This window comes from Mugil cephalus, chromosome 9 (genome assembly GCF_022458985.1).
Source record: "Mugil cephalus isolate CIBA_MC_2020 chromosome 9, CIBA_Mcephalus_1.1, whole genome shotgun sequence".
In the NCBI taxonomy this organism is placed as follows: domain Eukaryota; kingdom Metazoa; phylum Chordata; class Actinopteri; order Mugiliformes; family Mugilidae; genus Mugil; species Mugil cephalus.
The window spans coordinates 9,649,850-9,677,404 of NC_061778.1; the positions used below are offsets into that span (position 1 = coordinate 9,649,850).

Genomic DNA, 27,555 nt, shown 5'->3' on the forward strand with positions numbered 1-27,555 from the left:
TCATTGATAATATAACTTTATTTTTTTGACTCTCACTAAAATAACGCATTTAACATGTCTTAACAGAATAGCATCATCTACATGTCAGGATTTCATCTTTAATGAATAAATCAACATCATAATTCATGTAAAACACCACATTGTTAAAAGTTCCCTATAAAGAGGAAAGAAAATTTTCATTTCTGTGACAAAAAACCACAATGCCATACAAAATACACTTTATCACCTAAGTGAGAATGAGCCGATGTGCATTTAGCATTATTTCGCCATGGCAGCTTTGACCTTAACAGAAATCATAGCACACTTTGTTATTTTAAATTGCATTATACAACGTGTGATAAAGAAAAATGTGAAAAGTTAGAAACCATGAGGTTACGTTCCATTTCATCCCCGCCTCCTCCAAAAAAAAGTGCTGATTTAGCATTAAACGATGATTCAGAGCAAGCCGTTTCTTACAGGAAAAAATATATATCGAGAGGCTTCATGTACACCACGTTAAGACAATGTGTTTCATACACAGTTATCCTCAAAAGTGCTTGTTGAAGTCTGAGCAGACCAGAATAGAAAACAAAATGTACAGTACATTGGCCACATGTTAGCTGTGTGTTATTTATACAAATATAATACACTTTAAATGAATGTTATGTTGTTTTATACACATTCCTACACTTAAAAATCATATTAGTAAAATGTTAATGTACCTTGTCATCCCTTGTTATGTCGTTTAGGCATTAAATAAAACATGTCGGCCATCTTTTTTTTCGTTACCGTTAATTTTCAGAGATTTTAATTTAAGACAATATCTGCACACAGTTCCTTTTCTTCCCTTTGAGCTTCCCGAGAAGCCATTGCAAAATATGAACTACCAGTGATGCCGACATTTTGATCTCCAGCAGCAGCCTCACTTCACACATTTTTTTTAGCAGCTCCTGAAGGTTAAAACAAACACGCTTTCAACGCAACAGTCTGTTGGCCTGGCTGAGGATAAAGTGCTGTTCTCCTTTGGCCCCAATGTGGAATCGGATAAAAGTCAGCGTTCAGAATCACTCATACACCCCGGCCTCTGATCTCAGTGCAGCATGATAAAAAGCATCGTGACCCAGAGCCTTGGACAGCAGTCTGTGCCCACGGGGAGACATGCAGCCCTGGCCGGGCAAATATCCGGCAGTAGCTTTACCGGATCTTGTGGGTTTAGGTTTGGGTGCTGCATAATACTCCTCCATGTGGTCGTATTGTGTGGGCCTGACTTTAGTGCTCTGAGTCCTTCTGTTGGGCTGACTGGAAAATGATCCCAGATGTTCAGGATCCAGAGGGGATTTGGCGTGGTAATGATAGTAGTGACGATTTTCTCTGGTGCTCTGTGACCTTCCTGGTCTTCTGAGGATGCTGGGTTTCACATTGCCGGAGTAGCTGTTGACAGCGTTGGTCATCATTAATCGATCCTGGTCATGACCTCGTGCGTGGCTTCTGTCATTGTGCTCGATGTTCTTGAGGTTAAGACAGGCTCTTTCTGGGAGCGAGGGGACTTTGCGAAGCAGCGGCTGCTGCGAGGAGTTGTCTTTGATCTGAATCCGCCTGGATGGTCCCGAGTCAGAGCGGTGACCATAATGCTGCCTGCTCACGTCACGATCAAGTTGTTGGGACTTAGGAGAAATTGGCGATGTGACCACGACGTTTTGGCTTTCCATCCTGTTGGTGGAGAGGAGGCAGGCATTCCCGGGGTCTGACTTGCTTCTTGTGTGAATTATGTCTCTGTTTCTTGCGTCAGTTGGTGAGACAGGACTCTCGATGGGAGATGCAGCTGGATACGGGTTTTTATGTCTGGATTTGCTCTCCTGATTGACTGGTTGGTATATGACTCTTTCAAAAACTTCTGCATCTCTAGCCTCATAAACAACAGTGTCCCTGCTTTCTATGTAAAGCTCTCTGTTCACGGGCGGAACCCGTTGAGGAGAGTAGTTGTAGTAGTCCGATTGTCCACCTTCCCTCGTGGATCGCATCGTGTAAGACTGACTGTGTCGGATACTGCTTTGCCGGCCGGGATCAGCATAGTAGTGTGAGGCATCTGCTGGGTTCATGTCTGAATATGGGTTGTAGCGGTAGTCGGCCTGTGTGTTCTGTGGCCGAACAGGATAAAGTCCGGTCTGAATCAGCCTCTGATAGGGTGCTTCCTGGCTTGTCGTCTGCTCAACATAAAACATGGTGTCAGGGGGCAAGACTTCTGTCTCTGCCAACTCGTAGTGACTAATCTGAGGGGCATGAAAGGAGCGAGCCCTCCGAATGGCAGGGTGCCCGGCTCCTCTGTCTTCTGACCTCTGCCACTGGCCTTGTTGCCTGTGGCAACCACTGATAAGGTGCTCATCTCTCCGGTAACGCCTGTACTGAGGTGACAACGGCTGCCTTAAACCTAAAGTGCTGTAGCGGCTTTCAGAGGACTGTCTGTACAAGCCTTTTGGCCCAGAAAGGTGACGTGGCAGAGCATCAGGCCGAGGGCAGTGAGGTGCAGGCATTCGCCCCGTTTGAATTGGCCGCTGATGATGATGATGATAATTACTATAGACATCCTCAAAAATGCCCAGAGGTCTCTCCTCCTCTGGGCTGTAGCGACGGCTTGAGGAAGGCTGTAACGGACGAGGGATGACCTCCTCAACGGAGGCAGGCATGGAGGTCTCCGCCAGAACGGCGCGGAAATTAAAAACATTGATAGAGTCGGTGTTGACATATACAGGAGAAGTTGTCGGGCTCTGAGCCGAGACGACAGGTGGAGTGGGTGTCGAAACTCCAACACTGTGATAAGTGTGCTCTGCTTGTGTGACATCTCTGAGCTCCTTTTCCTCTCGGCGGTCCCTCCTCTCCGCGCTGCCTTCATCCAAGCTTCCTGACCCGAGCGGGCTGACATTTGGAGTGAAATTGCACATGCTTTCCTGTCCGTCGGCGACCGTTAGCGGCTCCGGGCAGAGGTGTGAAGGTGGGAAATGGACAGGATGAGGGCAGCGGTGAGACTCGACGGGGCTGTGCGCTGATGGTTGCCACTGAGAAACGGAGGAGACGTGAGGGCCGCAGTACTCCTGAGGATACACTTTGAGATCGAGGACAGAGGGCCTCGGTAGCCTGTCCGGTGCGTGAGACGGCAATGGGGCGTTGCTTCTTCTTTGGGAGCCACTGCTGGCCTTCTGGGCAGATTCGGCGAGAGCCAGAGCCAACTTGCGTGCAGCACTCGTCAAGGGAGGGTGAGGAGGGAGAACAGACACTGAACTCATAAGTCTATCTGTTCCTGGGGAGGGATAAGACAAACAACGCTACAGTATGACAGGACAAACAAAGCTATGGCAAGACATGATGGGACAAGACACAAAAGCTTTCATAAGAAATTAGAGAATGCATTATTATTTAAACAGTCTCTAACTATAGAATAAGTGTTGCACAGTGTTAAAGAGGAGTGGCACTGACCTGGATCAGGGAGGTTCTGTGCAGATTGGCTGAGGTCTGTCATGGCTGATGCCTGGCTCGCTGTGCTGAGTGGGCTGCAGTGTTGATAAGACGCTCTGGGCTCTTTTCCATCTGTCACTGGAGCTGCACATTTATCCACTAAGGGGGAGGAAGGGTGTAGAGGTCGAATAGAGGCGGACGCAGACTGGACATCTGCTTGAGTCTTAAAGGATTTCTTCCTGAGTTTGGGAGAGAGCTGCTTGGAGGTAACCTTGCTCACATTTTTACCAAGAACTGGGCTGATATCTGGAGACTGCGAGCGGCTGATGTTGTTGTTGTTGTTAGGGGAGGAGATGGGCTCTGATTCACTGGAGCACCCCACACTCTTCCTCCATTTATTTCCATCTTTGCTGTGTTGCGGACCAGGGGTGGCTGAGGGTGGGCTGCACTGAAAAGACATGGGGTCAAAGTCCAAAGTAGACATGCCTGCAGCCGGCGGGAAAAGGTCAAGATCATCCTCCTGGTGCGGAGGGGAAACACATGCGGCAGTGTGGACACGATCAGCACCATTATGACTTTCACTCAGTGGGCGAGATCTGCGGTCTTCTTTCCTTCTGGTGTTGTGCAGGTCATCTCTACTGAGGGCAGAAATGGCCTCACTAGTTGAACGAGGTCTGAGGGGGCGGTAATTTGGAGGTTCTCCTGAGATGGGAAAACAATTTACATTTAGTTGTCAGAAACACAAAAATAAGGCAAACCACTAGGAGCTTGTATAACATGTAGACTTTAAATGAATAATTACCTTCTAAGTTGTGCAAAGAGGTGAGAGATTCTTCACTTTTGGTGGAGCGCAGTGTGCCGCTATCTCCTCTTCCTCCTGCAAATTAGTTTTTCTTAATGAATATATGAATCACCACCTCTAAAGCGACAACACATCCAACTGTGAAGATTAGCAAAAGAAGCTGACACATTCAAATAGGAAAAAAAAAAAAAACAAGGCTTTGGAAAAATAGTAAAAATAGTAAAAAAAACAGAAGCTGTGTTCTGGCTGTGAAACAAGCAGCAGAGTGAGCTGACCTGGCAGTGCAATGCTCTTTATCTCGTTTGGCTCACTGGGGTGTCGCTTCAGTTTACGTTTGGACACAGAATGGGACTTGCCCAGATGGAAAAACGAGAGCCAGTTCCCAACTGGAGACTTCTTAGCCTTAGCAGGAGGCCGCTTGCAGCTGCGACAGAGAAACAAATCATCTTGAACGCCTGCACTTGTTGCCACACAGGAAGACAAGGACAAGAATAAGATATTGAGGCTGAAGCTATTGATTCCTTTCATTCCAATTTAACAATTAAGCTTACAAAATTCAAGAGAATGGTGAAAAGTTTCTCAAACTGTAAAGAATGTACCACAGAAAGTACGCCTGATAAGAGTGAATAGAATTCATATTAGAACAAAGATGGATGACGGCTGTGGCAGCCCATAAGTCTACCTCTCCATCGGGAGCTCGATGACTGTGTGGAACTTTCCAAGGAGAGCTTCAGGTCCCTCGCCAACCTCAATGTAGTCACTGTGGGTGAGGCAGGGAGTTGTAGCTGGAGAGCCCAGCTGCGCCTGAGTGCGAGCCTGGGCCTCCTCCAAAGATAGCAGCTTAGTGGACGGGGAGCAGACCATCAGGGATTTCGGTCTGGATAAGGTGCTGTTCCCTAAAGTTGTCAGATATGTTAGAGATGCATATCATTTCTCCATTTTCTAGTTTAATCCTTACACAAGGACATCGTACCAGTGCTTTCTCTTATGATGGCGTTGAGCTTCGGACTGAAGAGCGTCTCCGTGTTGTTGAGGATGAACTCCACCACCACCGACTGGATACGCACCTCCATGAACGCCGCCGTGCCACTGAAGCAGGCCGACTCGATCTGTCTGGACCTGAAACGCAGTCACAGAACATCACAACCTATTTCACAACTTTGGGCCACTGAGACATGTCCCACTTCACTGTGACAGAAAGACTGGGAGGAAACGGAGACGGTGCCACAACTGAGACAGTCACCTGAGGAGGTTAGGCGCCCAGACGATAGCCAGGTTTTTAGTGTGCATGTTAGTGATGGGGCTGAAGGTGGCGAGGTGGGAGAGGTGCCTCATGAGGAACTCCAGAGTCCTGCAGACAAACAACAAAACAAATATTTAATATACATTTCACTTATACATTTTTCACATATTTTTCTTATGAAGAGTAAAATTGCATCACTCATCATGGGTCATAGCTGAGGTTTGCACCAATCAAGCTTAACATTGTGACCACCTTCCTAACATTGCGTAGGTCTCCCTTGTGCCTCCAAAACAGTTTTGACTCATCAGATAATGGGCACGGGTCTTCTAAGGATGTTGTTTGTGGGGGCCTTTGGGTCTTATGGGTTGAGGGAACGGGCCTCTGTGGATCATCCCACAGATACGTGATCAGTTTGGGATTTAGTGATTTTGGAGGCCAGGTCAACACCTTGCGCTGTTCTTCATGTTTTTTAGAGTGGTTCCTGAACTGCTTTTGTGTGTGTGTGCCATCAAGGAGTGTCACTGCTATGGTGTGTGGGTGCCTGGTCTGGCCTGGTCTTGGTGGATGGTACAAATCTAAGTAACATACACACGAATATCAGGTCCAAAAGTTTCCCAGTAGAACATAGCATCGTCACACGAGGGTCACAAGTTATTTACTTCTTCTGTCGGTGGTTCTAATGTTGTGGCTGATTGGTGTACACAGGTTATCTAACGCTGGCATCCTCCTCATTACCATCAGACAGAGCCATAACGTTTTAGGCTTATAACAAGCAGAGTGAATCTCAGTTGTCGTACTTAAGACTTGTGGATAGCTAAATTTCACAGTTCAGAGATTAATTGCTCCTCATGTTAATTCAAACCAGAGGACACTAGTATCTGACTAACAATCAAAATAAAACTCCAAACTGAATAAACCTGCCTCAAGGAACCACTTCAGTTGAACCAGACTGGGTCTGACTTCCAATCAAATCGGTGTAAATCTAAACGTGTTAGCACCAAATAACCTTGCAAATACTTGATCTTTCTGTTGGATGGAATGAATATAATCTTACTGAGCCCTAAAGGGGCTAAACATCAAGTGACATGGAAAGATGAACAAGCGTGAGTCATAATTATGTTTTTATAGTGAATACAAAAAAGAATAGTTACTGTGGGTTTATTTTTTAATATATTTTAGGCTGATGTCACACTCCACAGTGGGTAGAATCTCTTTGCACATGTCAAAAAAGTTCCACTCTGATTGGTGTTTTGGATCGTGTGATATATCTAATCAGAATTCAATCAGGCTGAAGAAGTATTGACCATGTAAATGTGGTGCATCATTTTTTTTTAAAAGCAAAACAAATAAATGCCCCCTTCATGCCAGCAGGGTGCAGCAACGAGCTTTAAACTTGACCTGTAATGTGGAGGAGGCAGCTGCTGGATGACATTGTGTATTTTGACCAGCCTCTCCTCATCAGTGGCTGCAGACACGGCCTCCTGTGAAGAGACAGAGGATAAAGCGGACATCACTGCGAGGCTGATAATCACTGCGGAGGGAGCTGTCTTAACGTCCCCACTCTCCCTTTCTCTTTTATATTCAGAGCAGGCAGTGATTCAGCTCACTTAATCTGCTATTCGGTTTTAGCTACGCGCCCCCTGCTGTTCCTAGAAAGCTCAGTGTGATGCAATGACCCCATTTTGAGCAGCACTTTTAAATGAGTTGAAATTTCGAAAGAGTTTATTTTGTTCTTTTGTTATCACCGAGTTGCTGGGAAATTCTCCTCACAGTACACACAGTGCTGCAGCTCTACCGCGCGGGTCCTTACTGAGAATCTGTCGTAGAGCTGGTAGGTGAGCAGAGGGTTGGGCAGCTCCCTGAAGTACAGCTTGCACAACGAGCCAACCGAGTGGATATCCTGTCTGAAGACATCTCTGGTCAAGTCTGGGATCTGTTCGGAGTCAAACTCGTGTCTAGACAGAAAGAGACAGCAAGAAGAAGATATAGAACAGCGTGGGAGTCATGCTACAGACCCATCTGTCAGTATAAAGACACAGAAACAACAAAGCAGACTTTTTCAAACTATCAGCTACTTTACAGACTATATTACAGACTAAATTCGCCACTAACATGGACCATTCCTTCTCAAATTCCAAAAAAAAAATCATAAAATCTTCATTCTCACATTTTATGCATGACATAATTTAATTCTTAATGTGAAAAAGTAGCTTTTTAGTCGCAAGATTTTCTAAAACGTCAAGGGACTACTTCTTCTGGTGTCAGTCAAGGGTTTCCCCCGCTGAGAAAACTCCCTTTGATTAGCTTTCAAATCTCATCGGCTTTTGTGCTTCCCATTTTATGTATCAATCGGAGTTTGTTTCGCAAATTCCTCCTGGCAAGAATAAAATAAATGAGGGGATCATTACGGTCGGGCGAAGCTGCACAGCTGGAAACAAATTGAATTTGATGGATTGCGGGAGAAGCAGCTAAAAAAAAAAAAAAAAAAAAGACTTGGTATATGAGAGTTGTTAGATGGGCTCCACAGTTACAGCTATTCTATTAGGATTTTCAATTACTCTTACGCATCCGGCACAATTATTAAGAACACAATCACCACCCAAGATTTCAGCCGTGAGAACACATATTTGCAGCCTCGGTTTAATCCGACTTTTAGGAGGAACCTCTTAAACACGTCGGCTACTTGGTGATGGGATCTAAAGGAGTCCGGCGCCGCTTGATCTGAAGCATTGTTTCACGTAACATTTTCCATTATGAAACAAGCCGAACAAACAAATTAAAGGCAAATTTCACCACTCATCCAGGTGGCTTCTTCAGTCGTGCCTTTGTTGCACATGAAGTACACAAAGATGAACACGAACCTCAGTTTCTGAATGTTGGAGGAGATCCCAGAGAGTCTGTAGATACCATCCACGACTCCATGCTTCTCTATGAACTCGGCACAACTCTTGACAACCTGTGGGACTACAAGAGATAAATCTCAATGAGCAATGTGCTTTCATTCTTTAAGGATAAGAAAGAAATCCTTACATCTATGCACACATGTATTTTGTATTATTCTGTGATATTTAAATGGACAAACCCAGCTTGCAGTCCCACTAGAAAGTATGTAGCCTGATAACCTACATCTTCTGTTCTTACCACATCATCAGTGTGTCTCAGTGTTACACTATAAATACAAGGGCTGTAGTTTATTTTGGGGGAATCCAAAATACACTGTGCTGCTGCTGTAAATACTCACTAGTGCACCCGAATGTGCATGCCCCATTTAATCCATTTGCAAAAGCATGCAGCACCCAGCTGTTTTAGTACATATTTAATAAATGAAAATCTGTTGACTTTTTGACATTTGTGGGAAATAACTGATTCAATATGTTGTCACAGTTACACAACACGCGGCTTTTATTTCTTTTTTGGAAACGGGTGTCCAAAGTAATCTCCATAAAAATTTTGCATCAGCACAACGTTCGTAGCCAATCGGACAAATACCTGACGAGATAAGATAATGATGAATCCTATCTAATCCTCATCACATACGTAATAATCTAACGCATAGGTATTCAACAGGGGGTCCGTGACCCCTAGGGGGTCTGCGGAGGTACTGCGGAGGGTTTCGCAAAATCTTTGGTTGATTAGACATTTTTTATACATATTTTTAATTTTTTCCCCACAAATTTAAAGTGAGCCTATTCTGTTTCCAGGTGAAATCCCATGTATGCAGGTATGTTTAGCAGTTGCAAGGCCACCCTACTGTTGCACATGTTTAAAAAAATTTTTAAAAAATAGAATATTTGAACCTGTGCACTATTTGAATAGATTAATATTGAATGCAAAATGACAATAAGTGAGTCCCTACTTAATCTCTCCTTCAGTTTGGGATCCATGGCCTGAAAAATGTTGAAGGCGCCTCATCTAACTTATTAACTTTGATCAACGGAACATCTACTGTATCTGTTTGCTTGTACTTTTGTTAAATAATACTATTTTCTCCTCTTTACAACTAGCTCTTAGCTGCTGGTAGTTTACGTTGAAATGTGTGACTGCCAACAGGAAAGACTAACCCAAAGCAAAATAAGAATTAAAGAAGCCTTTGTAGGACTATTTTACCTTCGTGTCCTGAGTTGTGGAGATGTTCCCCGAGGTCGCAGCCAAACACTCGCTCTCGGAGGATGCCTCGCGCCCGGAGCTTCTGCGGCGGCGGCCGAGACTTCATGAAAGTCCTCAGGAACGTCACCAGCTTTCCGTGCTTCTTACACACTGATTATGATGGAACACGTAAACACACAACGGCCGTTTTAAATCAATGCGACTCATATCCCAAGAACGGGTCTTCCATAAATCACCAGGCACAGACTGAAGAGTACCTGGCTTTGGCACGGAGCTTTGAACGCTGGGGGGAATCTTCTCATTTATCAGCTCAACACAGTCGCAGGGGAAGAAACCCACCTGCAAGAAGAGAGAGGAGACAGTTAGCAGAATGAAGATGGCCGACGCTGGTGGTGCTAGGAGAGATGGGGGTGAACGAAGCTGTAGTGGCAGACTGTTGGAGGGTGAAGGTGCAGAAACGGGTCAGAAACGGGTCAGGACGCACAACAGTGTGAGCTGCCTCAGGCTAAACAATGGTTGTCTGCATCCTTGGGTGTCGCTCAACCACAATCACAAATTACCTTTTTTTTTTCTCCAAAAGGGATTTATTTATTTATTTTTAAAATTTGGAGTTCAAATCAGTCTACATTTAATCCTCCTATTACCTTCGATTTTTATAACTTTTTTTTTAATCATTGGTGTCAATTGAACCCCAGCAATTTAATTCCCAAGTGTATGTGGCAGGTACTTTATATTTGTTTGCTGACTATCTAAATAGCACTTTAAATAAAAACAACAACCCCCACCTCACGTCACTGTTATACAACTCTGGAGAAATATGCAGATTGCCATAAAATCACACTGATTGACCTTCAATTGGAAAGAGGTGTGTTTAAGTGGCTTTCTATTATTTCTAAGTACATATTCATGTTATCTATAACATTTGGTATGAAAAACTATTATCAAGAATAATGACATATTACGTCAGGGTCAGTGTCCCCATTAAATTAGGAAGCAAAGGACATGATTGTAATCATATATTTAGTGATGTTAAACATTGAATGGGGTCAAATTGACCCCAAAGATAATGGAAGGGTTAAGATAAATTAATTTGATATATGTTCTTTAAATACTGGAGGAAGAAACATAAGATTATCCTCTATTGGTCATGAATAAAATACTGTTATTACACACTGTGCACCAATAAGCCATAACATAGTGACCACCTGCCAAATTCTGAGCCCTGAACCACTGAGGCATGGGCTCCTCTGGATTTCTAGAAGGTTGATCGCTGTGGTATTTGGCTTTATCAGCAAATCCTTCAAGTCCTAGGAGTTGCAAAGTGCGATTCACCCACACAGGCCAGTAAGGCCACATTAAATTAAGGTCACAAAAATGAATTGTAGTCAGCTATAAGGAACGAAAAAACGGATTTATCTGTCTACATCCTTAAATTCCAGGAAGCTAACACAGAAATCACTATCTAGACTTGTGCACAGAGGTAGACTCATGCTACCTAGCCAGAGCAGAAAACTGATTTTTGTTGCACCTGTCTGCTTTGAGGGACAGCTGTCTCTGATAGGGAAATGTTCACTCTGTGATGCTGACACGCATGCAGGGAGAGCCACTTCTGCTGTGAGATAATCAGTGCTATTCACTTCACCTGTCACAATGTTATGGCAGATCAGTGTACGCACACAGTCTAAAGCAGGTGTTTTACCTGAAAGCCGTGTTTTCCTCTCCACCAGCCCGTGTCTTCCTTCGGAGGCATGTCGATGACAGACACAATGTCTCCCACCTGAATCACAGAGAGCGACGATGAGAATAAAATCTGATCATAGCCGAACTCATTAAAAAGGAATTATGACGAGGATCAGAAAGATGAGACAATCAGTGAAATAAAATCCATTTAAAGAAAAACACACACACACACACACAAAAAAAAAAAAAAAAACGAAGCTACATGACTATTTTGAGTCTCTGTTTCTCTTATGCAATCACGGTCACCTCAAAGGTTAGCTCATCCGTGGCCTGGGCCGTGTAACGCTTGGTGACGTGGGCAGCAGCGATGGCGGGGACGTTGATCGAAGATTCTTCAGACACCAGCAGATGGTTCCCCTTGTTGTCGATCTAAAAATAAAAAAAGCATTTTCTCAGAGTCCAGAGGCACTTCATTAGAAGTGACAAGGACAGGAAGCAACAACGTTTTAGGTGGAAAGGAATCTTTTCTGTTCTCCCCAACCTGAACTCATTACTATTTATGGAGCGGAGGGGGGAAGGGGGCATTTGAGCTCGCATGAATCGCACATAAACCTCACCGCATAAACATGTATTTATTAAAGCATATGTTAGATTTAGAAGGAAAAAAAACACTATAAAGACGTTTCTAAGTACGGAAGCCCTAAGCGGCCATGCAGTCACATATTATTTAATCCGTTTCCTGTGATAACAAATTAATTTCCTCTCTTTTCTCAAGATCTATTTATCTCGTTATGTGGGGAAACTTGTTAAAATAAAGTTTTGTTTTCTCGGGATCTCAATATATTGGATTCGAGAGTTATATGTCAGACGTGACCTGCATCCAGCATGCTGACTGATGGATGCTCTTAACACTAATAATGTAGCAATAACAATAATAATAGCTTTTGTTTGGCACGTGTCAGGTATAGCATAGTGTCAGGTAAATTTCTTGAGATCTTAAGAAAACTCGACGAGTTAATTTCCTTTGTTTTCCAGAGATAATCAGATAAATAACTCGAGATCTCGAGACAAAACAGGAAATTAACTCGTTATCACGGAGGGAAAACGGAGGAAATAATATGTATGAATGCATGGCTGCTTAGTGCTTCCACATCTAAGACCTTTTTCATGGGTGAATTAAAAATCTGAATGCATAAAAACTGTTAAATGATGTCTGACGCCGCCTCTCCACCATCTGTACAGTGTTATCACATCTGGTGTGGGAGACAAATGGCAGCTATAGGTGAGACTTTCCCTGAATCTATTATTGCACTTGACTGACTCTTTGAATTTTCTTAACTTTTCTGGATTAAAAAAATGTATTAAGGAATAGTTTAAAGCTTAGATAATTATTATGGCCATCAGTGAGTTCCTTTCTGAAGAATAAATGAGAGACAACCATGATAAGAGGAAGTTATACCTCCATCCACGTTAGAACTGGCCCACAGTTGATCTTGTTGTCAGCGATGACAGAGAAGCGGGACAGGTAGGTTGCCAACATCGTGGTGACTGACTGAAGAGAAAACAGAGCAAGAGAGTGTAACTACCAGAAAAATCAAGATGTATCCATGACCTGTGACATTTGTCTTTCAGATTACAGCTGTACGATACCTCTACAGTGTCCTTCAACGTGTTGTATCGCGGCAGCTCGGCAAGGTGGGAGTAGCGGCGGTCATAGATACACAAGTGCAGGTGTTTGTCCAGCACCCGGAAGTCTTCGTAGGATCTCTTCACCAGCCAGTTTCGACCCTGGCAGAGAAAATATGAGAACTTAAAGTCCAGGTCACAAGGAGATATTTGTGATAGCACGTAATCGGACACATGCAGCGTTACCTGGCAGGTGACCTGGACCAGAAAGACCAGCTCTTTGGAGTCCAGCCCGGCCTTCGGCCCTTCGCTCTGTCCCTCTGCAAAGGCCAGCTATAAGGTAAAAGGACAAGAGACAGTTGAGATGGATGGCACATTAAATAATGGATGAATATAATACAACAACCTCTCCGTATAAGACCTGGTAGACAAGAAGAACACAGTTTCCCATTAAATAGTAAAACCACTTTTACACAGAGCTGTGGCGTATAGCAACTCAACAACTCAACGGGGGGTAGCGCCTTAAAAAATATGGCTGTAAAAGAATTTCTGAAAAATATTCCTTTAATTTGACAGCCTTTGTGATGCAGTTTGCTTGGGAAAACTTCCTCCGCCGCCAGCATACAGCAGATCTGATTCATATTCCAACTTCAACCATAAATCCTGCAGCCTGAAATGTATAATACATTAGCTGCAAAGATGTCAGCTCATGTAGATTTAGCACAGATTACTCCCCGTTCCTTCTCACCAAGATTTCATTTGCCCCAAAAACACAGAGGATCAAAGCCTCGCAGGGGTTTGGGAATTGGTTGATAGACGTTACTGTAGGAGTGACTTCAAAGGCCTCAAAAGCCAAGGGAAGTTCTGGTTATTTATAACAGTTAGCAACTCATCCAGATACACGGTTACACAACATGCAGCGACCTAGTTACCGCTCAGCAGTAACACGGCGAACCACACCGACAAAGAACGCACAGTGAGAATTTATGTTCCTGAATAAGTCATGATGGAGGAGCCCTTGTTCACGGCGAAGGATTTACGTGAAATATTAGGCCGAACAAAAATAAAACAGTCAAACGGGTCGAGAGGTTAAAGGGATGACGGGAAGCAGGATCGTGGACAGAATCAGGGATTAGAAAACAGCTCGATGAAAATAAAATAAAACAAAACAATGGAAATGTGAAAGTTCACACTGACGCCATGCTTCCTCCGTGATGCTCACACCTTAGAGGCAGCTCCTTTCAAAATAAAACATGCTAATGCTGCTCAACTCTTAGCACAGAAACGTACCTCAAATGTGTTATTTTGTTCACAAATATCTCCCACCAGAAGCTCCAATCAATACACGTCCATGTTACCTGTCACTAAGGCATCTCAGACATCCATCCGCAGCTGGAGGAAGTGGCTCTCTCTTTGTGTGCAGCCGCAATCCTGGACCTCAATAAGCTCCTCCAACAACAAACCTTCTGAGGGCAGCGGAGTTTAAAAGCTGCTCCTTCCTCGCCTCTTCACCCATCCCCTGCCGTCTTACGCAAAAAGCTCATTTACTGCGCTTTGGATCATCTCGACACTCAAAGCGCAAAATATGAAAAGAGGATGCTGCCCACTGTGCGTCTTAGCCCCCCTTCCTGCCTCCTTCTTTCGATCGCCCCCCGGCCCCCTCCTCCTCCTCCCCCCTCTCCTGTACGCCGTCTCCATCACCCTCCCCCCTCTCCCGCTCAACCGCTCTCCTTTCTCCGGTGACAAAAGGGGTGGGGGCTGCGAGTAAATGGGCTCAACCGGCGCACACACACGAGCTCATCCATCATACGGAGGCTCGAGACAGATAGACGACCCCACGTCATTTCAAAAACAATTCTCATTCATTGCACTCTCCAAGGCGAGACGGGAGCTAATCTGGAGAGGAATCAGCCCGGGTTGGCTGCAGACAGAGGCAGTCTGCTGTCCTTGTGCTATTCTGCCCGCCAGGAAACATGAGACCTGATCATTGGCTTCACAAGAAATGCAACCAGAGCAAAGACTCGTTTCTCACATCAAGTCAAACTCGTGCACGCTATGTCTTTGTATTTGTTGCAGCAGCAGCGCAGCCTTTGGAGTCAGCCTTTTTTCCAGACTGGTGTTTTTCTTTCAGCTTATCTTCATCTCCTTGTGGAGCTTTTCAAGGTCACTGACACTGATGTGCTGCTTCCCTTCCGTCCATATTACTTATGGAGCAATCAGAGTCAGGGGCAACCACAGCAGGACATTTAACCACCAGACTGAGAGAATCCCAGGATTAAAATCCCATCCATCCTGCTACACACCAGCTCAATAATAGCAATGCCCAAGGATTCAACCCCACAGCCTGCGTGCTCTCGCTCAGGCACTCTTTTGTGTTAAGCCACACTGGCAGCTTCTATTTGAGTAGAGACGACTGATGCACTCTGCTGGCGAGCCAGCAGAACTGCAGCGAGGTTAACCAGGCGGCTAACATCCACTTCCACACATGACTGAGCAAGCACTAGGACTTCTCTGCCTCTCATTATCACTGCTGTGAACAAATAGTTCCGTGAACTGAGTTAGTTATATGTATCACCCAATCAGACTGTTGGCTTGTATAAGTAGTTCATTCACAAATATGTAAATATTACATGTTAATGTTTAAATGGCACCATGATGCAGTGGTTAGCGAAGCTGCCTCGCTACAAGAAAGTTCTGGGTTTGAACTCACGGGCTGGCTGGGGTATTTCAATTTTGAATCTTCTCTGTGAGTATGAATGGTTCTTTGTGTCAGCATTAGCCCTGTTATAGACTGACTGGCTAACACAAATTGTATCCCACATTCGGGCCAATGCCATCTGGGATAGGTAACAGGGTAAGCAGTAATAGATTATGGGTGGATGGACATTAAAACATGTGCATTTTATATAAATATAAACATACGGTCATGAATTTTGGGTAAAGACCAAAAGAACAAGATCACGGATACAAGCGGCTGAAAAGAGTTTCCTTCGTAGGCTGGTTGGGCTCAGCCTTAGAGACAGAGTAACTGTTAACTGTGTTAACTAACTATTCCTGTGAGTTGTTTTGCCTCCAGCTAAGCCCTGCCCACTAAAACATTATCATGTTTATAAACACAAAAGTGGTCTATAGGTGTAATGAGAGCACGAGGCTGTTGGGATTGTCAACAATTTTCTCTGGCATACTATAAAACTTTATTAACTACACAGCTCATTCACAACATATTAGCATTTAGCACTTAGCATACACTTGCATAATTTCTAAAAACAACAAGTGGTCAACAAATGTTCTAATTTCTAATAAAAAAAAATATTTAGTAGGCAATGGTTACATCATGTTAAGCCTGTTAGCATGGAAACATTTGCTGATAAGTTCACTGCTGATGAGGATCAGAATGAGGATGTAATTTTCATACTTTTATGCAAAATTATGCCAAGAATAACATGAACCCAACTTTATAACGAACCACAAAAGGATAAATCAGCAAACTCAGGCTGGGTTCAGTCACCCAGGAAACGTAAGTGCACTAGTTTTAATAGTATTCAATTGAGTAGGTTTTGAGACATTTTAGTGTGGACCATAAAGAGGTAAGTGGACCAACACTACCATCCTAAGAGCCTTTCTGCTAATGTGGCTAAAACTAAAATATAGGCCATACCACCTTCACCTATATTAAACTGTAACCATATATCCTCACATCTGTTATTGTTTTTGTCAGGACAGGTTTTCAGAGTATTCAAATTTTCGACACAAAAACAATTGAGGTGGACTTTTCAGAAACTATGAACAGGGATATTGATTCCCCTGCCACAGTGCATTTTAAGAATGATGCATTTCTGGAGCAATTTACCATAAATGGCCACTGAACCTGAGGCAAACTCACAGTTACTAAGCATAATAAAGTATCTGAGTCACAGTGTACTGGCTCACCTGAACGTTTCCAAAATCAACAGTCTCATAGTGGAAGTGGGCGCACTCTGCCAATCTGGGGAAGTGGCCTCTGGGGAACGTGAGCCTGAAAAAAAACACACACACACATATTGAAAACACACAGTGATGGAGAGAACGTGAAAGAAGAGACTGTGTGCGAGGACAGTGTTAAAGAAGCAGCAGGGCCGACTCGTGTGTGTCTCATCATTTTATAGCTCCTCATTTCACTGGCCTGGATAAGAGCCCTGGTTTACAGCCTATAATAGCACCAACGCCGTCACGGGGAGCACCTACTTCTTCATGTTCTTGACCTTCATGCTGGCCGTGCTGACGCAAGAGCGCAGGAGAGGCTCGGCCGGGTGCTCTGTGATATCATCGTTCTTCACCTGCCAGTCGGAGACAGGAGAGATCGATACGTGTCAGTCGGTCACAGGACAACTGACGGACAACTGATTACACTACACAGTAATTATACTGATCATACCGTAGAGCACCAAAGGAAGTGAGTGACACTATTGCGGTATAAGAAAAGTCATGAAACTTATGTTTTGCTACACAGTGCAATGCTAATGTTGTGCTTTGCTAAACTACACTCACCTGCCAGTTTATTAGGTACACTAATGAAAACAAATGCATTGAAATAAGTGAGTCCTGCCCTTAATCTTATGGCATGATATTCAGCCTTTGTTTAAAATAACTTTTAAGCTATTTTTTGTGTGTTATTATACGGACATAGGTTTACCTAAAACCTTTGGGTTTTAGTTCACTAAAGTTTAATATCAATGGGTGCGTGACCATTACGCATATTAATGCTGTGTTCAAAGCACGCGTCAAAAGTTAGAAGAGGCCAAACGTGGCAAGCTGCATATTTGCTGATCTGACAGGATTAGCTGTGCAACACTTGATAGAGAAACCAAACATGTAGACTAAAGAGAAAAAGATCCTTAGATACCTACAGCTATGTCCTGAATACTCATGAACTAGACCTTACTTCAGGCTTCAGGCATCAGACTTCAGCTATTGTTAACAGAACTATGGCTACAGCTTGACGGCTAACGATAAGATTAACTACATAATGTTATGTGATAACTTTATAGGTCAAAGAATATGTCAACAGAGGCCATTACACAGGCTAATGGCTAAGAGGCTAATGAAATAGCAAAATGTTTTTAGCTGTATTGGTGCAGCTCATTCTTTTACCGTGAGCCAACTTTCTAGCAGGAGCTAACTGTACTTATCTAATTCCGACTCCTACACACACACACACACACCTGACTCCCTATAACACAGCAGGATGACATTTTGATAACGGCAGTTGCTATGATTTTGCTGTGACAGTCCATAAAAGGGTCCATACGTTACATTAGCTGGTTGTTAGCTTTCCAACTGTTAGCCTCATTGGCTTCTAGATTACAACAGCTCTTTTCACGGCTCACGGTAGATGCTGTGATCTGTGAGAACTGTGGTTACAAAACTACCATGTTGTAACAACAAGTTCATGCTCCATTTGAAGGCAGCAAATGAATTAGAACTTGTTGTTTTTTTGCCACTAGCGTGAACGCAGCATGAGACATTTGTTGTCAGTATCAGTTTTGATCCAATATACTTTTAAATAATATTACGCTAATGCTTGTGTCTTGTACTGAATTATTATGTCTGGATTTAGTTTGTCTGTGTCCGTTTATCTCAGACATAGACAAACAAAGAAATACAAATAAACAAGTAGAGAGAGATTAAAAAACAAAGCAGTATTACAGCACAAGTGGTTCTGCATAGTTGAAGATAAAAAGACACAATGAGATCTTTAAAACTGGATCAGACGTAAACAGTCACATAGAGCAGGTGTCATAACATAGAGCACACACCTTTACCTCAGCAGCTATCAAACATGGCAGCATCAGCAAAATCAAATGTACACAAATGTACACGTGTTAAATTGATCACATGTTGGGGTGTCAACGACTCCGTGATGTGAATCACCTGCACCAAGCGGTGCAGCGTCATTGAAGGACGGCAGCATCCGAACATGCCTGTTGGTGTGTCTTCTTGTATAAGTGGTGAGTCAGAGTCGTGTGTGTGTGTGGGTGTGTACCATGGCAGTGGATGTCTCCTGTGGCTGCTTCTCTTCTGGAGAGTTAATGTTGGCAGATTGAGGTAAGGCATCATCTTTGTCCAGGTCAGTAGGTGGTGGCACATCGCTGGAAGTTGATTAAATAAAAAAGAAGAAGAAAAAGAAGAAGAAATCATGATGTCAACTACTGTAACATGGAGTTTTAAATTGAGCCTTGTAGTTTCTTAAAAAATGCACCAGAGGGAGCAAGTGAGGGAGAATTGACACTGTATGAGGTTTTTGCTCAAATCATGACATTGCATCAGCATGGCTTGAGAAGCACGAAGTCTGCTATGTTTGGATTGCTATTACAATCCCAAAAAAAACTTTCAATCTGATCTTAGTGTGAACAGATGCCATGACCCATCCCTTGTGCCGATTACTCTTAAAAAATGTCAGTTTCTTTGGCTGGGTCAACAAAAAGCCACAGGGTCTTTTGTATGCACTCAGGAAAGCAAAGCTCATCTGTTCATGAAGCCATAAAGCCAGTCCACCCACGAGGGAGTACTTCACAAAACCTTTACTTGAAATGTGACTCAGTGCATTCGGGAGTGAAGGGCGAGGTCCTTTCAGCTCAACTTTTATGAGCAACAAAGAGGGTGACAGGGCTTGGATGAGAACAGGACATGAGGCCAAGAGCTCGGACACACAGTGCAATTTAAAATGTAAATCAGTGAGGAACAGTTACGTGATGATGTTGAAGCAGGGACAGCTTTTGTCTCTGAGAACTGGGTCATTTTGTGGCTTTAACAATTGCACTGCTCCTCATTTTATTCATGCAGCAATCTCCAATGCGAGCGGTTGTAAAAGAGCACGCGTGCACAGCACGGATGCACACTTACTCCTCTTGTGTGTTCACATGTGTGTGGCGTTACATAATTCGGATCAGCTGACGCGAAGCGAAAAAAAGAGAGTAACTCACCCCTCAAGGACGTCACTACTTCCTGGTTCTCCCTGGGGTCCTGAGGCAGCGTTCTCGATCACCGCGGCAACCACGCATCCAGCCTCCATGATTCTGCCTTTCTGCAACAGCCTGCCCGTGGAGACACGTGAGAGGGAGGGAGACAGAGGGTGTGTAAAAAGAGTAGAATGATGGGAGTACGATGCTACAAAGCCGCCAGGCGTTAACCCACTCGAGGCTGTTGGTGTGCGCGACGCTGGAGGCTAAAAACTCACCGAGCCCAGGCAGGAATATGCAATGACATCATGCTACGCTGCCTGTGAACTGCTTCGGTGATAAAACATGTCAGGCTGCGAAATCATCGCATGGTTTCACAAGGACATCAGCTTCTTTTTTAGCAAGACTGTGACAGACTTTAACCGGGAAACATCCTTTTCAGCAAAATGCCACGGCAGCCTCAGACTATGACTCTCCGATAACTAAATCAGGATGATTCGATTTGCCTTAAACACTCTGCTAATAGTTTTTTTTTAACAGACTGCATCCATTCTTGGTGTAATGGGCCACTTTGACTGAAGAGATTTTCACCGTGAAATGAGAATCTATCCTGATTATGTAAGACAAAACCCCACTGAGACTCCTAAGCTGTCCTTGTTAGTTCTTCCAACGGTCAATTTCTTAACCTGTTAGCAAAAACAAAAAAAATAAATATGTTTTAACTTAGATTCTCTAAGGATGCTTACAAAAATGCAGCAAAGCCTAATAAACCACATTCGTTCTGTTTTAAGTGGTTTTATGGACATTTTCACAACGGTCTTAAATTTTGGTCCATGTTTTCCAACTTGTGATCCACAGAGGGGTGCGAGTAGTTTATGCAGCATGTGGCAAACATACACACACATAATCAGGAACACTGTATATGCAAGCCAAGCTGCCACGTTCATCCTGACTCTGAGACATTTCTGAGAAATAGGTGATTACCCATTAGTGTCAAAAAAAAATTAAATAAATGAAGGCTTCTGTTTTGTCGAAGGACAAGACTAGACATGACCAGAATGTGTAATTAGTGGTGATAAACTGTCAAATGAAAGTCCTGAATGAAACATCACGCGGTGCAAATATGTGCTTTAGTGAACAAACTGAATTAAGGATTGGTGAGTAAGCTCCAAAATAGGCTGGGGCGTACTGCTTCAGGTGGCCCCTGGTCAAAATTTAGTTTTGATAGTGGTGTTCACATGGTTGTCATCCATATATAAGCTAGTTTTTTGTTTGTTTGTTTTTTTAAGATCCCTGCACACATTACAAATCTCAGTGCACCATGGACAGATTGTCGCTCTACCACAGAGCTAACACATGTACACCGATCAGCCACAACATTAGCACCACCTTCCTGATATTGTGTAGGTCTCCTTTGTGCCTATCAGAGAATGGACCTGGGCCTTCTGAGGGTGTCCTGCGGTGTCTGCCAACAGGATGTTGTTAGTGGGGGCCTTTGGGTTCTACGGGTTGAGGGGAGGGGCCTCTGTGGATCAAGATTGTTTCCCACAGATACTTGATCAGTTTTGGCTCTACTGAACTTGGAGGCCAGGTCAACACCTTGTGCTGTTTCTCATGTTTTTTGAGTTATTTTTGTGTGTGTGTGTGTCTGCATCAGGCTGCATCCTGCTGGGTGTGGCTGCTGCCATCAAAGAGCGTCATCGCTATGGGGTGGGTGTGCCTGGTCTGGTCTAGGTAGGTGGTACATGTCTAGGAAACGTTCACACGAATACCAGGTCCAAAAGTTTCCCAGCAGAACATTTAATTGTCACAATATGCTCAATGATATTTACTCCAGTCAGTGGTTTCAATGTTGTGGATGATTGGTGTATGTTCTGCACATACGTGAAAGGAAATAACTCTCCATACCAGCAGGGGGTAGAAGGTGGCATTCCTTCAAAGGGGAAAACTGTTAGCCAGGAGGCTAAGAAGAGAAATATTTGTGTATCCGTGTGCCCTTTGAACACACTTCATGTCTGAACACAGATGCTGTCACTCATTACTCGATTTCCATTATTACTACCCCTCTCCTTATGTACTGTAAACAAGAACCAGGAAAGTCCTGATTAAACGCAAACCCGACTCTTCTTCTACAGCCTTCCCATATCCAGCTCCTGAATGTATGTGGGTGCTTAACGTTAAACAATAACTTAAGGGCATGTGGGCACAGAAACAGGCCCACAGTCGACACGGTGCAAAAAAAAAGAAAAAAAGAAAACTGCCCAATTAACACAGAGGCAGTTTTACCTCTTCCCTAAGGACCTCTGTTAATCAACAGAGAGAAATGTTTGGACTAACGAGTAGATTCATCAGCTCCGACTGACCGCTGCTGGAGTAGCAGTTTCCCACCGGCGCCTCTGGCCCGGAGCCTCACTGAGTTGCTGTTGACGGACTTCCACAAAGCCCCCTGACTCAGCAGAATGTGAGCAGGCAGGCAGGTGGGAATACGGGCCAGATAGCACTCCTATCTTTCCACATCTCATACTGTATCTCCTCTGTCTAACAGACCGCAACCTTGCCAGTGGAGGGCGAATGCACTAACGCGGGCAGCAAGTTAATTCACAGTTTAGAAGTGCTTTATGAGGGTCACTTGAGGGAGTCGTCTTGGGAAAGTCACATGAATGTGAATGTGGACATTAGGAGGCCTTGTTGTGTAAAGTCTTTAACATATCAGGCAGCGCAGTCGTCATGAGATGAGCATTATCTTGTTTACAGTGCCTTGTCTATTGTCCACCGTGCTAATGGAGAGCACACGTCCACAGCAGTTGCACACATACCGTGATAAGAAAAAATGCATGGCGCACTGTACAGTACCTGACCTTTCCAATTGTACCACATCAGACAGTGAGTTTTTTCAAGTGCAGGAACATGTTGTACTGCACATTGCAGAGGAGGCGAGCTGTGCTTTAAAAGCTGCCTGACTGATAGAGGACTTCTGTTTCTGTCAGAAGGTGTGGGAGAAGACAAATAAGAGTAGCAAACGCCGATCAGCCATAACATTATGGCAGGTCAAGTGGATAACTCTGGTTTTCTGGTTGTCATGGCGCCTGTCAGTGGGTGGTATGTAACCGGTAGTAAGTGAACATTTTGTTCTCGAAGTTAATGTCAGCAGAAGGACCGGAGAAACTTTGACAAGGCCCAAACTTTGATGGATAGATGTCAGAGTGTCTCTAAAACTAGAGCCCTTGCTGTGGTGGTGGTGGTATCATTCTTCAGAGGTCAGTACCTGTCAAAAGTGTCTCAAGGAAGGAAAAAAGCCATCAATTGGTTACAGGAACAGGGCCGATCAAGGATGCACATGTTGAGCGAAGGCCTGCCCGTGCCTCGCGATGCAACAGACGAGCTGCTGTGGTTCAAACTGTGGCTATAAAAAGACAAGGCTTTCACATTTATAAAAAAAAGTCCTCATTTCACGTGAGCGAAAATGCGCTGAAGCTGCATCACAGGTGGGAACATCAGAACAACGTCAAACCAGGTAAATCTCAACCCTGCACACAGCAGCTATAAATCAGGCGACTTCCTCTCCACCAGTACGCTCCAAGTACTGAAGCAAAACCATTCCAGACGCACGAAGAAAGAAGCCCTCTCTACCTGTCACAGTTAAAGTGAAAAGGTGCTTGCTCTGATGTCAGGAGACTGGAGCATAAAAGGATGTTGCCCCGCTATCTGATGGCCTACATGGCATGTTCAAGGAAAAATAGGGCAGCCTACACAAGCTCGCACACTGTTTATAAAAAACCGGCGTCGGCAACAGTGCTGACAAGAAAGAGTGACTGCTTTGTAGCTACAAACACACAAGCAGATATGTCTGAGTGACTCACAGACACTTTATCATATATGTGGGAGGTAATAAAGGGAAGAAGAGAATATGTCAGGAAATATAAAAACTGATATTTTATCCTTTTTCTGTAACAATTGAATGTAACCTGGCACACTTTACCTAATATGGCTTCTGTATGAATACTAGGCTTCATGTTTATGGGCCTCTACAGGGGACAATAAGATACAAAGATAAGGTAAGTAATTCGCTACTGTTAAACACTTGGACAGCCTGGTTTAGTATGTACAAGGCGGTGTTCACTTTCCAAATCCCTGAAGGTGGCTATCAGTTATTTTACGCTGCTATATATCTGATATAATTTGAAACAACCTGTAAACAATATTGCGAGCAAACCAGCAGAAACTGAACAAAAAACATTATGACCACCTGCCTAATACCGTCCCTTTCAACGACCAACCCAACCCCAATCCGTTAAGGTGTCGACTCCGCTAAACCTCTGAAGGTGTGGTGGCATCTGGCCCCAAGACATTAGCAATAAGTACTTATAAATAAATCCTGCATGTTGTGAGGTGGCGCATTGTTGGACCAAACCAGTCTGCCTTCGCTCCCCAACAGCTGCATCAGGGAGCCTTGGCTGGTTATGACCATGTAGCCGGTTTACCGCTTTTCCTCCCTTGGGCCACTTCTGATGAGTGCCGACCACTGCAGACCGGAAACATCCCGCAAGGGCTGCAATTATGGAGATGCTCCGCTCGTTTAGCGGTCGTAATGTGGGCCTCAAGTACTAGGCTGGTTGCGTTTAGCGGGTCTGAGGAAACTAATAAAGTTAGAGCGGCAAGAAACGAGCCAAACGAGGCCAGAAAACCAAAACAAGAACCTGAAAGACACTCAGATTCTCTGTAGAGTCTCTCTGGTTTCAACACGACCATCTCCCACATACCTAGGCACAGGATGCCTTAAAAATAATGGTTAGAGCAGCAGCGCCAACGTGCCTCGATTTTGCTGCAGATCCCGAAGAAGAAGAAGAAGAAGAAGAAGAAGGTGACAGGGCTGTGTTGTCAACAGGGAGGAAAAGTCGGTTGCCTGCTCTCATCCTGAGCTCTGGATTGCAGTCAACACAGGCTTGAGACGCAGTGGAGAAAGCCCTGCGGTTGCCATGGTAACCTCTCTCCCGTCCATCGTGACTTGATGCTCCTCCAGACTGAGGATGAGGTAGCAGAAAGAGGGCGAATGAGGCCTGCGAGGAACTTTGACACATCGTTGGCCCATCTGCCCGAGGCGCGGCGTCGCCGTCTCCCCTCTGCCTCGGCAGGATCCAGACGGCCGCAAGCCACCCAATGAATAAATAAATAAATAAATGAATGAATTAATACACCATCGAGCTTTGTCGCTTCTTGAACCATGGGAGGAGGAGGAGGAGGATGAGCCATCATTTAATCCTATAATCTTCTTGAAATCTACCAGAGTGAGATTAACTTTATTTCATCTCCCACTGAGTCGGTGTCGCAGCTTCAATCTTTGCCCCCGCAACCTGCAGAGTCACAGCGATCAGCGAAGGGCAGAGAGTGCGGTCAATGGAAGGCCGATTAAGTTGTAGAAAACCGAAATATTTAATCAACAAGTCAACCTGTCACTCGGGAGGTCATCCTTATGCTCACAGTGAGCTGCTATAAGCACAAACTCACTCCTTCTAATACAGCAGAAACAGTTCACTGTCAAAGCAAATATTTAAACAACAGAACGACGATTCTCATGAAAATAAACATACCACAAAGTCACTAAATCAATACCGAGACTCCCACACGTCCTCACCTGTACGGCCTAATGCAATCCAATACAGAATCCCTGCAACAGCTGCTAACGTTGCTACAAAGGTGTGGACTCCGATAACACATGCATGAGGCTGCACTGTGTCACAGCACTGGACTGCATTACATCATTAAATACCAAACATGTGCCTATTACACTGAGCCCACGCACTCCCACTCGCATATACTGGTAGATGCTGCATATGGCATGGCTGCAGCTAAAGAAAAAAAAACAAAAAAATTATGTATCAGGTATAATAACTGTCGATCGCTTCTTGGATTAATTTTTTTTTTATGTGAAATATCGTAAATAAATACTGGACTGTGGCAATTTAAACTGCAAGTTTCTCACAAATCTAAAAGCTTTCAGTTTACTATCACATATGACACAGAAACCGAGAAAGTGTTGACATTTGAGCAGCTAGAATCAATAATTTGGGGAAATTTCTGTTTAAAAATGTATCAGATTATTAATCTATTATCAGAACAGATTTTACATTATAACATCTAATAGTAAATTGGCCAAAAATATTCTCCTAAACTTGACATAAAGAGGCCAAAAACCTTAACATTTCAGTTTACTATGACATAACACGAGCAAAATGATCAAAATTAAGGAGCTAAAACTGTGAGTGAACCTTTTCTGTAAGTGTTCAGTTTCCAATAAGTGATTGTTGTCTATAAAACAGAATGAACTGAAGGGCCTGGAGAGGCTTAATGATGATCAAAACGTTTCCTGGACTGGATAAATCGACTGACCGATGATCATCGATTAATTCATAGGCTCCATTCTTACATATGTGGATGATTATCTGTATAAATTAAATGAATATAACTATATTAGTGTCACAATGGATGCACTTGTTGAAGTAGATTACACAGGGTTCCGCTATTAAGTGACCACGCACTGCATTACACTGATTCACGGGGGGAGAAAAAAAAAACACAGCAGAAAAAAACCCTGCTGACAGATGATGTGTTTTCATAAGCTGTGAAGCAATCAGAGGCGCTATGCAGTCCTCTTAGGCGACTTACTGGGATCCACTGGGAAAAGTTTACCACCCCTGCTGTACTCTGACCTGTTGGGCCTGACAGATCATCGGTCAGCTGCACGCACAGAGCATAAACACACACACGCGCGCCCGCGCACACACACACACGGAAACGAGATCAATAGTCATTTGTCAGTGCCTGATCAGCTGAGAAAACAGGTGCTGCGATCACACCTTCGGGGGCCGCAGATTAAATCACCGCAGTCGGCGACGACCGAAGGATCCTACCTGTAACCGAGCACGCTGCTGCTCCACTCCGCTCGCCTCCTCTATGCTGCACAGCGACGAGCTTCTCGACGAGGAAACATGTTGTCAGCATCGCACTGCAGAAAGGGGCAGCTCGGACACACACGCGGACTCACTGCTGATCATTTGAGGTAGCTGGTTTTGGGGAGGAAAAAAAAAAAAAAAACCCTGATCGGGTGCGGCATCGCAAAAAAAGAGAGAGTCTTTTCCGGGGAGCCGAGGCTGGCTGACTGCCTGAGAGCAGAGGATCTGCACTCTGCGCCCGGAGCGCGCACCGACGTCGTGCGCGCGCCTAGGATGTTACAGCCTCAGGGGTCCCCAGACCTTTTGAAAGTCAAGGACCCAGATATGAGGCAGGAGTGGGTGCATGTGAGACCCCGTATGATAATATTCACCAGCCCGAGGAGCCCCATCTGGCAAATTGGTCGGTGTTAGGTAATGCTTGGTACAGAATTACATAAGCCTCCACTGTAGGTGGGTGGTAACAGTGAGAGGAGAGAAAACTGGTCTAAATCACTCATCCTCATACATCATCTTACTGTGCTAGTCCACTGAAGGAGATAATGTGATATTCAGACTGATGGGGACCAAATCCCTCACTCAAGTGATGAAGCAACGAGCAAGTTGATGACATAATTCTCCAATTGTCCTCCTTTTTTTGTTGAATTAAAAAAATCAATGAATTGTTTAGTATCACACCAGATAGTTTATCTACAGCATTTGACACCAACCAGACCTCTGTTACTGGCTACAATCAACCCATATTTTTTACAATATGGGGGCAGAAACTGAAAGTGAAGAAAA

The 27,555-nt window shown here is 44.2% G+C and overlaps 1 protein-coding gene across 2 annotated transcripts; it reads right to left on the reverse strand.

Annotated features, from left to right (window-relative positions):
• Window positions 1–27,344, reverse strand: arhgap32a (Rho GTPase activating protein 32a). 2 transcript variants are annotated; one of them, XM_047594300.1, is made up of 22 exons: window positions 26,734–27,344; window positions 19,850–19,960; window positions 18,910–19,015; window positions 17,112–17,203; window positions 16,818–16,902; window positions 13,134–13,220; window positions 12,912–13,049; window positions 12,721–12,813; window positions 11,568–11,690; window positions 11,281–11,358; window positions 9,839–9,920; window positions 9,582–9,731; window positions 8,336–8,438; window positions 7,285–7,429; window positions 6,873–6,955; window positions 5,475–5,582; window positions 5,205–5,350; window positions 4,914–5,127; window positions 4,507–4,655; window positions 4,232–4,306; window positions 3,451–4,131; window positions 1–3,274 (listed from the first exon to the last, which is right to left on the reverse strand). In XM_047594300.1, exons 2-22 carry the CDS (start codon window positions 19,936–19,938, stop codon window positions 1,044–1,046), a joined length of 5,058 nt encoding a protein of 1,685 aa, XP_047450256.1. In that variant the 5' UTR covers window positions 19,939–19,960; window positions 26,734–27,344; the 3' UTR covers window positions 1–1,043. The 2 variants fall into 2 exon arrangements, with proteins under 2 accessions (XP_047450256.1, XP_047450257.1); XM_047594301.1 differs by lacking the exons at window positions 16,818–16,902; window positions 17,112–17,203; window positions 18,910–19,015; window positions 19,850–19,960; window positions 26,734–27,344 and adding an exon at window positions 14,246–14,519.
• Window positions 27,345–27,555: the final 211 nt, after the last annotated feature.

Excerpts from the sequence above, each read along its gene's own strand:
- arhgap32a (XM_047594300.1), bottom strand. The coding sequence starts at position 19,938 with ATGGAGGCTGGATGCGTGGTTGCCGCGGTGATCGAGAACGCTGCCTCA. Across the intron at positions 12,814-12,911 it reads CGTTGAAGGACACTGTAGAG|TCAGTCACCACGATGTTGGC; the intron begins GTATCGTACAGC and ends TTTTCTCTTCAG. Across the intron at positions 5,128-5,204 it reads CATCATAAGAGAAAGCACTG|GGAACAGCACCTTATCCAGA; the intron begins GTACGATGTCCT and ends TGACAACTTTAG.